Source organism: Gordionus sp. m RMFG-2023, chromosome 4 (genome assembly GCF_954871325.1).
Source record: "Gordionus sp. m RMFG-2023 chromosome 4, tfGorSpeb1-WG-v2, whole genome shotgun sequence".
Taxonomy (NCBI): domain Eukaryota; kingdom Metazoa; phylum Nematomorpha; class Gordioida; order Chordodea; family Parachordodidae; genus Gordionus; species Gordionus sp. m RMFG-2023.
In genome coordinates, this window is record NC_088778.1 from 25,654,602 (window position 1) to 25,669,491 (window position 14,890).

The 14,890-nt window shown below is 28.9% G+C and overlaps 1 protein-coding gene across 1 annotated transcript in view; it reads left to right on the top strand.

The window, feature by feature from the left end:
• LOC135928761 (laminin subunit alpha-like) overlaps nt 1-14,890 on the top strand; it is a 41,650-nt gene that overhangs the window by 13,050 nt on the left and 13,710 nt on the right. The window contains exons 10-26 of the mRNA XM_065465224.1: nt 3,738-3,902; nt 4,031-4,189; nt 4,319-4,578; nt 5,570-6,034; nt 6,797-7,084; nt 7,291-7,457; nt 7,828-8,103; nt 8,462-8,588; nt 8,948-9,077; nt 9,615-9,754; nt 10,007-10,334; nt 11,213-11,562; nt 12,457-12,597; nt 12,692-12,859; nt 13,845-13,940; nt 13,993-14,234; nt 14,406-14,801. Of these exons, the coding sequence (XP_065321296.1) occupies nt 3,738-3,902; nt 4,031-4,189; nt 4,319-4,578; nt 5,570-6,034; nt 6,797-7,084; nt 7,291-7,457; nt 7,828-8,103; nt 8,462-8,588; nt 8,948-9,077; nt 9,615-9,754; nt 10,007-10,334; nt 11,213-11,562; nt 12,457-12,597; nt 12,692-12,859; nt 13,845-13,940; nt 13,993-14,234; nt 14,406-14,801 (3,898 nt within the window). The remainder of the gene's footprint in view (nt 1-3,737; nt 3,903-4,030; nt 4,190-4,318; nt 4,579-5,569; nt 6,035-6,796; nt 7,085-7,290; nt 7,458-7,827; nt 8,104-8,461; nt 8,589-8,947; nt 9,078-9,614; nt 9,755-10,006; nt 10,335-11,212; nt 11,563-12,456; nt 12,598-12,691; nt 12,860-13,844; nt 13,941-13,992; nt 14,235-14,405; nt 14,802-14,890) is intronic.

The following is a 14,890-nucleotide window of genomic DNA, read 5'->3' on the forward strand; positions in this document are numbered from 1 at the left end:
TTCTTCCATTCTTTGGACTTCCGATGATGTCCTTGAATGCGCCTGATGTCATCTCCCACTTGTCGAGGCTTTATGAACTTTTTCCGAAAATGGAATCCTGAATGAGTTATCCACCGATTCTTTTGGCAATCCCGCGAGGGCAAGTCGGTTCTCCTAGATCTCGTTCTTGGCAAAGATCCATTTTAAACCTTGTTATTGTTAATTTCGTGTTTGTATATTAAAATGTTAATTAAAAAAAAAATCGAAAATAAAAGGAATATGTGATCAAAGCTTGCCCAATATGAATAAGCAGTTCTCAATTTATATCATATTTATTTGATAAAATATAAGAATTTGCGGGGATTTTGATTTTTACTTTGTATGTCATATTAAAGAACTATTATTAAGCTACAAAATATTTCTCCAACTTAATTATTTCTCGGGGTAAACCTTGTATTTTTTTTCCTAATCATTTTTAGAGATATTGCTATCCCTGATTCCCCACCATTTATTTATCCCCGTTATTTGCAAGAGGTTACCTTCCCTACCATCCTAAATATATAAAAATTACGGAAAATTATTTAAAATCATTTCTTTATTAAATGCCGATTGGCTTGATGGTCATTAAATGAATGAAATAATTATATAATAATAATTTTAAACACAAAAGTTTTTAAATTAACTTGAAGAATAATAAATTAAAAATTAAAGAACTATGATTCTCACAAGCAATGAGAATAGGAGCTATATTAAGATTTGGTATAATTATTTTTCTTTCTAGATTGTCAAATTTTTTTAAAATTATTTTAATGGCAGTAAAAAAAATTATAAAATTTATAATAGATTAGATTAATTGCTCACATGTGTGGTTTATTATTTTAGTATAAAATTGTAAATAAAATATGCCATTTAAATTATATTTAAGAATATTTGTGAAAATGCTTCTTTATTTCGTGAATTTTCTAAAAAAATTGAAATACGAAATCTATATTCAAAATCAAAAGTGTAATAAAAATTATTTTTTTAAAAATATATAAAGTGAAATTGTATATTATATTACAAACTATTTTAACATAGTTTGTAATTTATATACTACATATTTTTTTTGGTATTGTTCAGAGGTATTAAATATGAAAGTATCAGCATCTCTTCTTAATTATAAAAATGCTTTAAATATCATTGTCTCTTTTTTTTTTATTTCTTCCTTTTTTTAGTCAATCTTATTTTTCCCTCTTTGCTCCCTTAAATTTTAACTCCCACCTTCACGGGGTGGGGAGTGAATGTGATTAGTTAATGGGGTAAATAAGATAGGTATTAAAAACTCTCATCTAACAATAATAACTTAATTTGGCTTTAAATTATAAATAAAAAGGTAAAAAATTGTAGGCAAAAATTAAATGCGCCCGTCTTTCTTGACGGTAGTACTGTTATAATTAGTTATCATAATACAAATAAAAATAAAGTTTGACCATTAATATTGTTCAACATTTCGTTACATGCTTTCACAATTAAGCCCTTGACACTTCCTATGAAAAAATATATTTAAATTAAACCATATTATGCTAGAGAAAGAATTAAATTTGTCGTATAAGTTCAATATAGTACTTTAATTATTAAATTAGAAAATATATGATATTTTCTCCGATCTTATATATTATATGGTATTTGCTGAAGTTTCCGAATCCTATAGAGTAAGGTATATTTTAAAATATCAAATGAATAATATATATGATTTTAGGATTGAAAAATGTTTTTATCTTGGGAGGAGCTTATCAAATCAAATAATTTTACACGACCTCTAAATAAATTATGGCATTTGTGACAACAGAAATTGTGAATTGAAAATTATCCTATACAATTCAAATAAAATTATATTGCATTATATGTATTAAAAAATTAAATATTATTTATAACTATGCCATAAAAGTTTTTTAAACTATTCCTATTATATTCGTATTTGTTTATATTTGTTATATAGAATGTTTTTTTGATTATATGCTTATTTCGCTAATTGCTGTTTTATTCGTTGAAAATTATATCATACATTTTTTATAATTTTTACCTTCTTTATTCTTCCATCACTATTGTACTTATAATATTCGAATAAAAATATAACACTTTTATTCTACAATCTATTTATATTATCGAGTAACAGTTTTCTAATAAAAAGATATAACGCTTGAGGATTATATTTTCGACCACTAAGAGTTGGACTTGCATTTTTATTAATAACTTCTTTAGTTTTGATAATTTCTAGAGAAGAGTTTGAATATAATTATTCATATCTATCTATAGAAACATAATCAATTTGATATATTCTTTTCTTAAGATTCTAAAGAGGTATCAGAAAATTTGAATTATTGATATGCTATATTGAATCAAGGTAACTATCAGAATTCCTGCATAATTATATTGATAATAATGAGATCTAAATATATAAGTTTCATCGTTAGTGCTTTCATAATTTTCTAGCCGAAATTTGACTTCTAAAAATTTCTTTAGCGTTTTACAATTTTTTCATATGACGGTTAACAAAATTAATAACGGAATTTAAATACACTAATTAAGCACTAAATAATGGCGAAAACCGGATGTTTAGTACTCCTATAGTTTTTGTTTTGGCACGTCGCCATTATTTGTTTATTTTTGTTTTTTTCGTGAATAACATTTTATTCTTAAATTCGGCTACGAAACTGATTGAAGCACTAACCTCTACTAACGAAGCACTAAAAAATGATATAAGTTTCATCGTTAGTGCTTTCATAATTTTCTAGCCGAAATTTGACCTCTAAAAATTTCTTTAGCGTTTAAAATTTTTTCATATGACGGTTAACAAAATTAATAACGGAATTTAAATACACTAATTAAGCACTAAATAATGGCGAAAACCGGATGTTTAGTACTCCTATAGTTTTTGTTTTGGCACGTCGCCATTATTTGTTTATTTTTGTTTTTTTCGTGAATAACTTTTTATTCTTAAATTCGGCTACGGAACTGATTGAAGCACTAACCTCTACTAACGAAGCACTAAAAAATGATATAAGTTTCATCGTTAGTGTTTTCATAATTTTCTAGCCGAAATTTGACCTCTAAAAATTTCTTTAGCGTTTTACAATTTTTTCATATGACGGTTAACAAAATTAATAACGGAATTTAAATACACTAATTAAGCACTAAATAATGGCGAAAACAGGATGTTTACTCCTATAGTTTTTGTTTTGGCACGTCGCCATTATTTGTTTATTTTTTTTTTCGTGAATAACTTTTTATTCTTAAATTCGGCTAAGGAACTGATTGAAGCACTAACCTCTACTAACGAAGCACTAAAGAATGATATAAGTTTCATCGTTAGTGCTTCCAATCGACTTTTAAGCGTGAAGTTGGCACAAATTTTTATATTTGCTTATAACTTTTTCCCTTAAATTTGGCTTCTATACGGATTGAAGCACTAACGAAGCACTAAAAAATGACATATGATTCATCGTTAGTGCTTCCAATCGTTCGGCCAACTTCACGGAGCTCATAAATCGTGTTAAAAATATTAATTAATGTTTATTCTTTGAATATTTCTTCCTTGGGTAATCAAAATGAAGATAAGATTTTTGTAGCACTCTTTAGTGTAATTTTTAAATGTAACACTAAAAATTTAAAAAGATTGTATAAATTCGTTACAACGGTTATAATATGTTAAATATGTAGAAAAATGAAATTTTATATAATGGTATAAATTTTATTCGCGCCTATTTTTTATATAAAAGAGTGCAATTGCGACCCAGCAGGTATAATTTACAATTTTTTGGGGTGCGGAGCCATGAAGGATGGGGTTTTATGCCAATGCAAGCAACGAGTGATGGGGCACATATGCGATAAATGCAAGCCTTTATATTGGAATCTAAAGCTATCCAATCCACTCGGCTGTGAAGGTAATTTTTTAATGGAGTTTTCTATTAAGGTTATATAGTTATCTCTAAAAAGATTTTAGAAAAATTTGTAAAAAAGATTATACGTAATATGTTTTTCTCCATTTTTTAAAAATATTTTTCCAACTAAGATTGCGGTTGTGACCTTCGGGGAGTTATATCAGGTTACCGGGATTGTGATCCTCACAATGGGCAGTGCGTGTGCAAGGCCAACGTTGATTCGCGTACATGTGGTGAATGCAAGGATGGCTTCTATAATTTAGAAAGGGGGAATATTTTCGGATGCACAAGTTTTTATATAATTGAAACAAAGAAAAAGAGTAAAGAAAATGATAAAATAGGAAGTTTTGAGAATATCCATTCGTTATTTATTGATACCAGCTCATCCTTAGACCTATTAATTGTATTTTATATTTTAGGTTGTCAATGTAATCCAGGAGGTTCTCTAAACAATGTATGTGACAAAAATACAGGACAATGTCCTTGCTTGCCTAGGATTGATGGGAAAACTTGTGATCGTTCCATAGGAAATCACTACATACCTTTGTTAAATCACCTAAGATTCGAATTGGAGGATGGACGAAATCCAGATGGTAATACCAGAGTGAGATATGCTTATGATGACAATGTTTTCCCCAAATATTCTTGGAGGGGATACGCCATCTTCTCCGAACTTCAGGTATTTTTTTTAAAAAACATTTTATTTATACTTCTCATCTTTGGAATTTGCAAAATAAAAATCTTATTTAGGGTAATGTTTTTAAAGAGATTTTATTTTAAAATGTTATTTCTAACCTTATTTTACATTATATCAACTATTTCTTTTTACTTTAATTTAATTTCACACTCTTTTAAACATGGATATATAAATTTTTATTAATTAAAATTTTTGAACCACATTTAAGAAAAACTAATTAATATTAAAATTTTTACATCGTGTATAAATCAATTTCTTTAATTTGCTGATCATTTTAACTTTTATTAAAACATTACAATTTTCAAAACAAAAAAAAAACTAATAATATTATAGATTTTTTTTCGCAAAAAATAAAATAAATTAACATCAATAATATAATAATATTAATATAAATAAATAAAATCTATAATCAGTAATTTTTTAATTTTACTCCATTTTAATTTATGTTTATATAATGTAGTTATGATGGTCACGGTCCTGACACGGGCCTCAAAAAATCCGGTCCTTCAGTCGATCTGGTCTGAGACCGATTAGGACCGAACCGCTGACCCTCATTAATAATATACAAAGTCGTATTGGGACAGGAATCCCAATTTTAAATAATTCTCTGGGAGCGATTTTTAAAAAAACTGATTTGGCCAAAAATGCATTCGAGCATGTGTTATGTTCTTACCCTATAAATTACAGACATTTTTACCATAAACCTTTGTGTATTTTATATGTAAAATCTATACTCTAAAGATTATTAGTTTCCGAATCTAATTGCTATTGCCTAAATCCATTAACAATAATAAATGATAAAAGCTAAAAATGACTTTAAATAATTAATTTTCGTTCTTCATATTCGCGCGAAATACGAATCGAATAACGAATAATAATTTGTTTTAGGTATAAGTCTATAATGTTAATGAGAAACCAGTTACCAAGCTGACTTGACTATATTTTTTTAAAAAAATATTCCAATATCCTTAAGCCAAAAATAATTATGGATGTATCAAGCATACCCCACGGTTTGTATCGCTTAGTGGCGCGTTACGTGAATCGCAACGACTACCCCGTATTCATGGATGTTTCCGTTCGCAATAGATTGGGGCACGACCAACATACCTTTCCCCACTTTCCTCGAGATCCCTTCTATAACCCTCATCAATTTCAAATCACGTCCCGAGAATATACGCCCTCCGTAATCCAAACAAATGAGATTACATTAGACCCCAACACGATTATTATCGATAAAGCACATCATGGCTACGTTTCATCACCTCGTTTTGTTTACGCTCAAACTCCAACATCTACTTCACCGAATAGCATGGCCACTAAATACAAGATTCAAGATGTTGCCGCTTCTAAATCTAAATCGGCGGCCTCGTTTGTCATAGATTCAAATACTATAGAAGTCATATTTGAGTTGAAAAATCATAAAGATTCAGCTTTCATGGTAATACACTATATATGTCATATGGTATTAGGTATTCAGTATAATCTGGTATTGTAACTACTAACTAGGTCTGAATAAATCTTGAAAATTCACATTTTATAAATATTTTTTTAAAGATTTCACTTTGTTGGAAATGTATTTTCCATGTGTATGGCACCTTAATATAAGCAATAGTGCTCTTAAATTTTTAATCAATTTTAATTTAAATCAATTTTTTGTGTATTAATTAGAAATCAATTCAAAATTTCTTTGACAGAATTATCAATTTATATTTTTATTGTAAGTCGTTGCCGCCTATTAAACTCTTTATGTTTCACTCTTAAAATATATTTAGTTTAATTTTTAAAACCCTTTTATAGACATTTTGAATCAATTAGACTTCAAAATATTATTAAAATAAATGTATTACAGATTTCTCATCTTTTACACTTGATAAAATCAACACAATAACAAATAATGTAGATCACATAATATAATTTAAAATAACATAAACATAATCTAATGCACAAAAAAGAACAACTCAATGAGTCTCCGACTAAATAATATACTAAATCTAAAAATAAAATACTGTGCGAATATAAAAAATAAATCCGCGTTAACAAAACTTCGGATTATAACAATTTTAAAATATAATAAATAATAACATCAATAATTTTTTAAATTAAAGAATAAAATATGCCAAATCTCTTAAAACAACATAACATAATTCGATGATAAATTTAACAATTTTATTCTACATCGCCCTAAATTTTCATAAAATAGGATTATTTCACTCTTATTCCATCGGAATATTACGAAGCGGGTAAGTTGCAATATCAAATTGAAGATGTTTGCAAATTGGAAGGTTCCAACAAACAATTGTGCAGACAATACACTTACCCACCCTTGGATTCCTCTGACTACCCAGAAATCAAAATAACATACGGTGATCAATCTTTTCTGTTAGACAAAACAGCTTACTGGAGAAATCTGGCTGAAATGACTGGTGATATAAAGTTGATCCAGGGACTCAATCTCACTAACGATATGGTTAAATTGGATTCTTCTCAAGTAAAAACAAAACAATTAAAATTAAATAAAATTGAGTTGTATAGTTTTTCTATTAAATTTGTGCCGAGAATATAATTCATATTAAAAGCATTTTTAGGGGGTATATAAAAAATGTTTTGCACTAATATAAGATTTTTTAGGGGTATCATTCTATTTATAAGAAGTTTGAAAATATTTAAACTAAATAATATTTTATTTTCTTCAAGACCGAAGTTTATTTCGATTTCAAGCTGGAACCAAACGACTACAATTTTATCATAACTTATTATTCCCCCGGAGAAAAAACTCCCGAAAATTTAGAAACGTCTATTATAAATCCGCAAACAAAGGAAGAGGTGAGCGGGCACGTAATCCTTAACAATTGCCATAATAAGTATGTAATAACTTTATAACTGTCTATCAAATACTGAAGATATTCTCATAAACCTTGCTAATTTTACTTTTATGGTCCGGTCCAATTTAAAAAGATTTTATTTCTAAGCCCAGCCCGAATTTTTATTTTATTTGTAGGCCTAAGCTTGGCCAAATTTTTGTATAAATATATATAAATTATTAAACGCTTTTTAACAAGTCAAATAAAATTAAAAATCTACGAACCTTTAATCTTTTTATTTAAAAAAATAACCGAAAGCATCGCGCTTAATCCCAGTTCAAAGTCGGACCAGGTTTCGGGCCGACTTGCAGACTCTACCTCAACCACATTACAATAAATTCTTATTTGTCAAAAAAAAATAATTATTAAGATTGATATGTCGTCAAGTAGTTTTGAACAACGAAGGAAAAATTCTCACGTATAGCGTGAGACCTTCTTCTCATCAAGGGCCAAATCAGGTAAACCCTCAATTAACCGAAGGGAATGTGCAGATCGGGTTTCGAATGCTTTTAGACCCCGATTACATCCAACACTCTGGAAGGAAGGGTTCAGATTTAGCCTTAGCATCTGTTGTCGCTATTCCCTCCAAATATTGGAACATTGATTTGGTCAAACCAACTCTCCTGTCTATCAATAATAACGAACAGTAATTATATATAAATCATAGGAAGGAAAGGGGTGGATGCCGAAGGCAAAATAAAGGCATATACATGAGAGCGAGATTGTAATGAGCCTTGCAAGTACACCGTTTTAACTTGTCTACTTTAAAACTATTTACATTTAATATAACTAACAAAATATTTTTTTTTAGACAAAAAGGCATTATCCAAGAAGTTTGAGATCTCTTTTTAAATTTAAAGAAAAAGGAGGAATCGGCTAGTTGATTATTATTTTTAACCCTAATAAAACTCTGTTCCTTTCAGCTTTCTATCAAAAACGCGGCAAAGAAAAGATATTTTTATTTGTTATTAAAATAAAATAATGACATTTTTATTTTTATTTAGCGAAATTATCAGCAACTACGATCAAATTGGAACTTTCCGATACGGAATCGAAGATGTGGATAAGAACATATCCTCCTTGAATTCGAAAACTATAAATTCTGTTAATTACACTAAAATTGCTGCCAAAGTAAAAAAATTTTAATCGACTGGGTCCTGGATTCTTCTTATTTTCTAAACAGTAGTCTCTTTAGCCGTCTATATAGCTTCCTCTAAACACCCTAAAAAGAAAGGATATTTAGATTTACGTAAATGGTAAATCGTCTTTGTGGCATTCCAAATCAATAGAGCATCTAAATGAAAATATTATATTAATTAAATGTATAAAAAATAACCAGAAAATAGGATGTTTTAGTTCAAAAATTTGTTTACAGATAAGTTTCAAAAATAAGACGAACCAGGCAAGGACATGGCTTTTATACTTTAATTTTTTATATTCATTATTTATCTTTTTTTATAAATAATGCAAAAATTATAAACCTCGTCTAGATGAATCACACGATAAATGTCCTTCTGCCAAAAGCGGGCGATTATGTGATTATTTTAAAATATTATCAAAATCGTTATCCAAGTTTTTCGGTTGGCATAGATATTCAAGGGAATAAGACTAAAATATTGGGTATTTTATGAAAGCACCTTATAAATTTTTATATTTCATCAGAGTATGCCAAAATCTTTTCCTAAAAAAATCCTTTAATTAAATCTTTTATAATTTTCAGAGACCTGCAGAGGTATCATTTGCCCGGCCCGTTATATTTTCAGGCCCCGCTCCGGATTTTTTTTTTAAAATATGTTATATTCCTTTTTTTAATTATTATAGCGAATAATGACGATTTAAAAAAAAATTTTTTATTTTAAAAAAAAAACATGGTAAATTCAAAAAAATTAAAATTCTGCCGAGCCGTGTCCTCGGGTCGGGCTTAGGACCGGGTCTGCAGGTCTTTAGTAATTTTTATGTATTAAAAATTTTTCAAGACGAAATCAAACATTTTTTGAAAATTTTTTCTCCCACACAATTTAAACTTTTGGCATCCGTTAATTATTTAAAAATCTCTTCCCGAACAAATAAAAATATATCACTTTTATAAATATCAAATATTTTTAATACTATTCTATTTCTTATTCATCTTAATATGATGGTGGGTTTTTTTAATAGGCACGTTTGATCTTGAGTATTGCCCTAACGAAGATGGATGCTATGCTATTTTTAAGGATAAAACTTTGCAGCATGTTTTTGGTCTCCCGGAAACTTTCAACTTAACTATCTTCCACCAAAGTCCCTACCTATTTTGGCTGGTAAGTCCTAACTTATTTTAAAATTTAAATCGATTTTACAATAAATAGTTAATAATCGTCAATTAGTTTACCCAAATATAATTTTAAAAAACAAAATAAAAAAGAAATATATATGTTTTACTCTGTTAAAACAACTAGAAACAATTGGTCACTCATATCAGCACGAATATATATATAATATTTTAAAGTAATTTTACACTAGTACCACAAGAACTTATATATAAACATATATGTATTTTTTTTTTGAAAAAGAACAACATAATATTCATGCCCAGCGATTTATACCGTAACAGTTGGGTCAATCATCAGCCTATCGACCAAACACATCGATTTATAGAGGGATGCGAAAAGGTTTTCTTGGATGAGGATACCCTTTCTCAGAACCCGTTCTGCAAGAAGGCCATATTTTCCCTTTCCACCGATTTTAACTTAGGAGCCAAGCAATGTAACTGCGATAATCAGGGGTCTATAAGTTACAGTTGCAATCCCGTAGGAGGTCAGTGCCAATGCAAAGACAATATTATAGGACGCACTTGTTTGAGATGCAAATCTGGCTATTTCGGTTTTCCTAATTGTCGAAGTATGTATTTCCCATTACTTGTCATTTTATTTTGCAGTAATTTATATTACTTTTTGTTTTAATATTTCCATATTTTTTTTAAATGTTGAAAATAAAAGGGATATGCTCAACTAAGATTGGCACTTTTAGGGAGAGTTAACTAGGCGTTTTACCCTCCGAAATTATTTTCCATAAAACTTCAGATCAAATATTTTTAAAAAATGAGAAAGAACTAATGAAATGAATTTTACAAAGATTTTATGTTTCCTTAATTTTAATTTTCTAAAATCATTTTTATAAAAAATTAACATTTATTAAAATTTATTGTCTTAAATTGTTAATATTAGATATTATTAATTTAACTTTTGTTTTTTTTAGAAAATTTTGAAACCCCCTTCCTTGAAGAGTTAAATCCTAGATACGCCACTGCTCAAGTGTTATTATCATTAATTAATAAATACTGTAGGATTTTAGCAATGGCTATGTTTAATTAACCCGGCTTTTTTCCAGCTAATTTTAAAAACCTAAATCATTGGCTAGTGTTATTTAATCTGGAATCTTGGAAGACTTTATTCTACCTGAATCCTATTCCATCATGTATGCAATATCTACCCATCAATTTAAGAAGTTTTAAAAATAGACTAAAACGCCGGATCAATTTTAGTCATAAATATCTCAATTTGATAAAATTCTTACAATATATATAATTTATGAAGATATCAAAAATTTCCAACGAATTCAATTCTCAAATACTTAAGCATGAACACAAACCATTAAAATAAATGATAAATTAAAACTTAAGCATCTGTTATAATAAAAATAATGTCTTGTCCCATTTTTAATGTTTTAAATCGTTGTTTAAAATAATCGATGTTTTTATACTTTATTTTAATTATCAGAGTGTCCATGTCCATTTTCACTTTGTGACGAGGTCACGGGTAAATGCTTATGCCCACCCAGAGTCAAAGGGGTTAGATGCGATAATTGCGAGCCCAAAACATTTGGTTACGATCCTATCATAGGCTGCGAACCTTGCGACTGTAATCAAGCCGGAGTTTTAAACGCAGAAAATTTGGACTGCGACCTCTTGACTGGCCAATGCGGTTGTAGACCCAACGTTATAAATCGTAATTGCAGTCAATGCCAAGTGGGAACTTACGGGTTCCCTTATTGTCAGAGCTGCAACTGTGATTCTAGAGGGGTTACCGAGGATTATTGTGATCAATACACTTCCGCGTGCTATTGCAAAGTTTATTAAAATATTTTTTGCCCTAATTGCTGAGAATTAAAAAATAATTAAAGCTCAGAATTTTTACTGAATTACAACAAATATTTTTCTTAAAATCTAAAACGATTTTTCTTCATATATTTTTCTAAGAGATTTATATTTTGATCTACAGTTTTATACCTGAGCAATTAGCATTTTTTTATGGGAAATTAAGTTTCTATCTGCCGAGCATTCACTATTTTTTGCGTTAAGCATTTATTTTGAGTAGTAATTATTTATTATGGGCCTGTAAGAAATTTTTTTTCCAGAGCATATTTTAATTCTTAGCCGAATAAATAGGAACCCATTCTAAATTACGTAAAATTTTTATATTATTTATATTAATAAGACTAATAACTATATACATTGATTTATAAACTTACCATATTTAAAGACTTTCATGGGGCCTAATTTTTTGATCACGACCCAGACCCGCTCAAATTTATTTTACAGGCCCGGCCCATATCTAATATTAAAAAAAATTCCCAACCTTATAATAAATCTCAAAAGTTTTGCCCACTTATCTTAAATGTAAACTTTCAATATACTGTTAAGCAATCATTTTGTTTGCAATATTGAAATTTATTATTAGAAGAAAAAAAATTGCAATATATTTTTTTAAGTTAGCAACTGTTTTAAATAAGTTAAATTTTAAATGAGGATTTTTTAGGCTCAATCCCCAAGCCCATTAAAAAGTTAATACCTCAGGGCTTTTGGATAATATTAGACCCATACCCAGCCCTAGGAGGTCTCCAATTCATATATTTATTAGAATTGACCTAAAATTGGGAGAAAATGGAATTTAACTATAAATTAATTCCGGTATGTAATGCTCTTTTGAAATGAGTTTGATATTTAATTTTTTTTGATAACCAGGAAAATACAGAAGGTCCTAGATGTAGTAAATGCAAACCAGGTACGTTTTTATTGGAGGGTATAAATCCGAAAGGCTGCACGAATTGCTTCTGCTTTGGCGTCACACAGATTTGTGAAAATTCTGATCTTTATTGGAATGATGTAAATATTATATATAATTTTATTTTTGATAATGATTTAAAAAATTTCCTCCCATCACAGGTATTTATTTTATTTAAAATATTTTTTTTATCAGTTGGTGGTGTTGTATGATTGGAAGATCGCAAATGTAAGTGAAGACCTTTCAATATCTTCGTTGCGCGTTGACCCAAACCAGCGTACTCTGATAATAAAAGATTTGTTGAAATATGCTAACCAGGATGGTGTTTATTTATCCGCGCCATCTCAATATTTAGGAAACAAGGTAAGAAAGGGCATTTTGCCGATTGAGGGAGATCGAGGTTAAGCGATCGGTATTTTACAATTTTACTATAAAATTTTTGTAACAAATACAAATCAGAACAAATTATGTAGCGTTGTGTAGCCCAAACACTCACCTACTTAATATAAAAATTGTAGCTCCACCTATAATAGTAAAACCACCTCTTTCGCATGAAATTGAACGCAACTTTATTGTTTTATTTTAATGAAGAGAATATTACTAATTTTGTCATCTATTTTTTACTTTCAATTACAAACTAATCAATACAATTATGTAAAGAAATTATAAAAATTATCATATTTTGGGTGGGCCTGTTTAAGGTTCATCGTTCATTTCAAATAATCATCAACCTAGCGAAAAATAAATTTGATTCATATATAACACATAAAATATTTTATTAATGTTCCTTTTTGCTCCAAAATTTTTTTTTATATGGTGTAAACTTTAATATTTCAATTATTTTTTTTACAGCTTTAATCAAATGGAACATTACCCATAGCTGCTCTAGCCCAAGATTATATTTATAATATAAATCGTTATTGCATGACTTCCAAAACTTGCAATAACTATTTTATAGCTGACAATAAGGAACCTATGTATAAAATTTTGAATCATTAGGATAAATATAATTTACTAAAGGCAAAAAAGGTGATTTTTATTGTTAATATGTTAAAAACGAGTTTTTATCATAATTAGGAACATCTGCTAATAGTTGAACACTGGTAAAAACAATTACATAAAAAATACATTACATAATTTTAGATCTTTATGTTCACGAGATGGAGAGTTTTTCGCGTTAAAATTGTTACCCCGTCAATCGCTTTACCCCGGCCTCCCCTTTATTATAATTATAAATATAATAATTAGATAATTTCTATGAATTGCTATCATTTTAATAACTTTAATATATTAGTCACTTGAAATTGCATAGACTTTTTTCCCTTATAATCGTTTATATTATTTTTAGATCAAATCATATGGAGGAATCTTGTCATACGAATTATATATAAGAGCAGATGACTCTTACAACAATGTCATAATACACCCCACTCTCTTATTGAAGGTTAAATTTAATAATTATTAGTTTGATGATAATTTTTTTATTTATTATAAAGGGTGCTAACATGAGCATCGCTCATTACAGTGATCATCAGCCTATACCTAATGCCCCCTATCACATTAAAGTGATATTGAGTGAAATGATGTTCGAACATAGTTATGAAACGTCTCATTTTCAGCACTATAATAAAAGACAAATCTTTAAAACGGTAACGAGAGAGCAAATGATGGTAATTTTGTCATCACTCGAAGAAATCCTTGTCCTGGTTCATTATTTTCCAAACAATTTTGAAACTCAGTAAGAAAATATTTAATTTATTATGCATAAATTAAACATCAGATTCATCCTTTTCTAAAAATATTGAACTCATTTTGGAATTTATTTTACCACACCTATATTTCATATATATATTATCTAGAAAACCCTTATATATTTTTTAAAAAACGTTTATATTCATAAAAATTCAAGTTTCAAAAACCCCCTAATGGAAATCGCTCTTAGCTCATCAAACCCAGGTTCAATTCGGGATGAGAACAGATTAGCCTTAAGCGTAGAAAGATGCAAGTGTCCTATTAATTATGCCGGAACCTCCTGTGAATTATGCGGTCCTGGCTTTTACAGAAAATCTACCAATATTTCGAAAGGCTTAGCCTCATTGGTAATAGGAGGCCTGTGCATGCCTTGTCAATGCAATGGTCACTCGGATGTTTGCGAAGATGAGACTGGCAAGTGTTTATCTTGTAATCACCACACCACAGGCGATAACTGTGAACTTTGTAAACCTAGTTACTATGGAGACGCCACGATGGGGACGCCTAATGATTGTCATATATGTCCTTGCCCTTTGCCGCTTGTTTCCAATAAGTAAGCACTGTTTACATATTAAGTAACAAGTTGATTTTACAAAATTATGTATTTACCTTAGCAATTAATGCACTGAACAACTTTTCTTT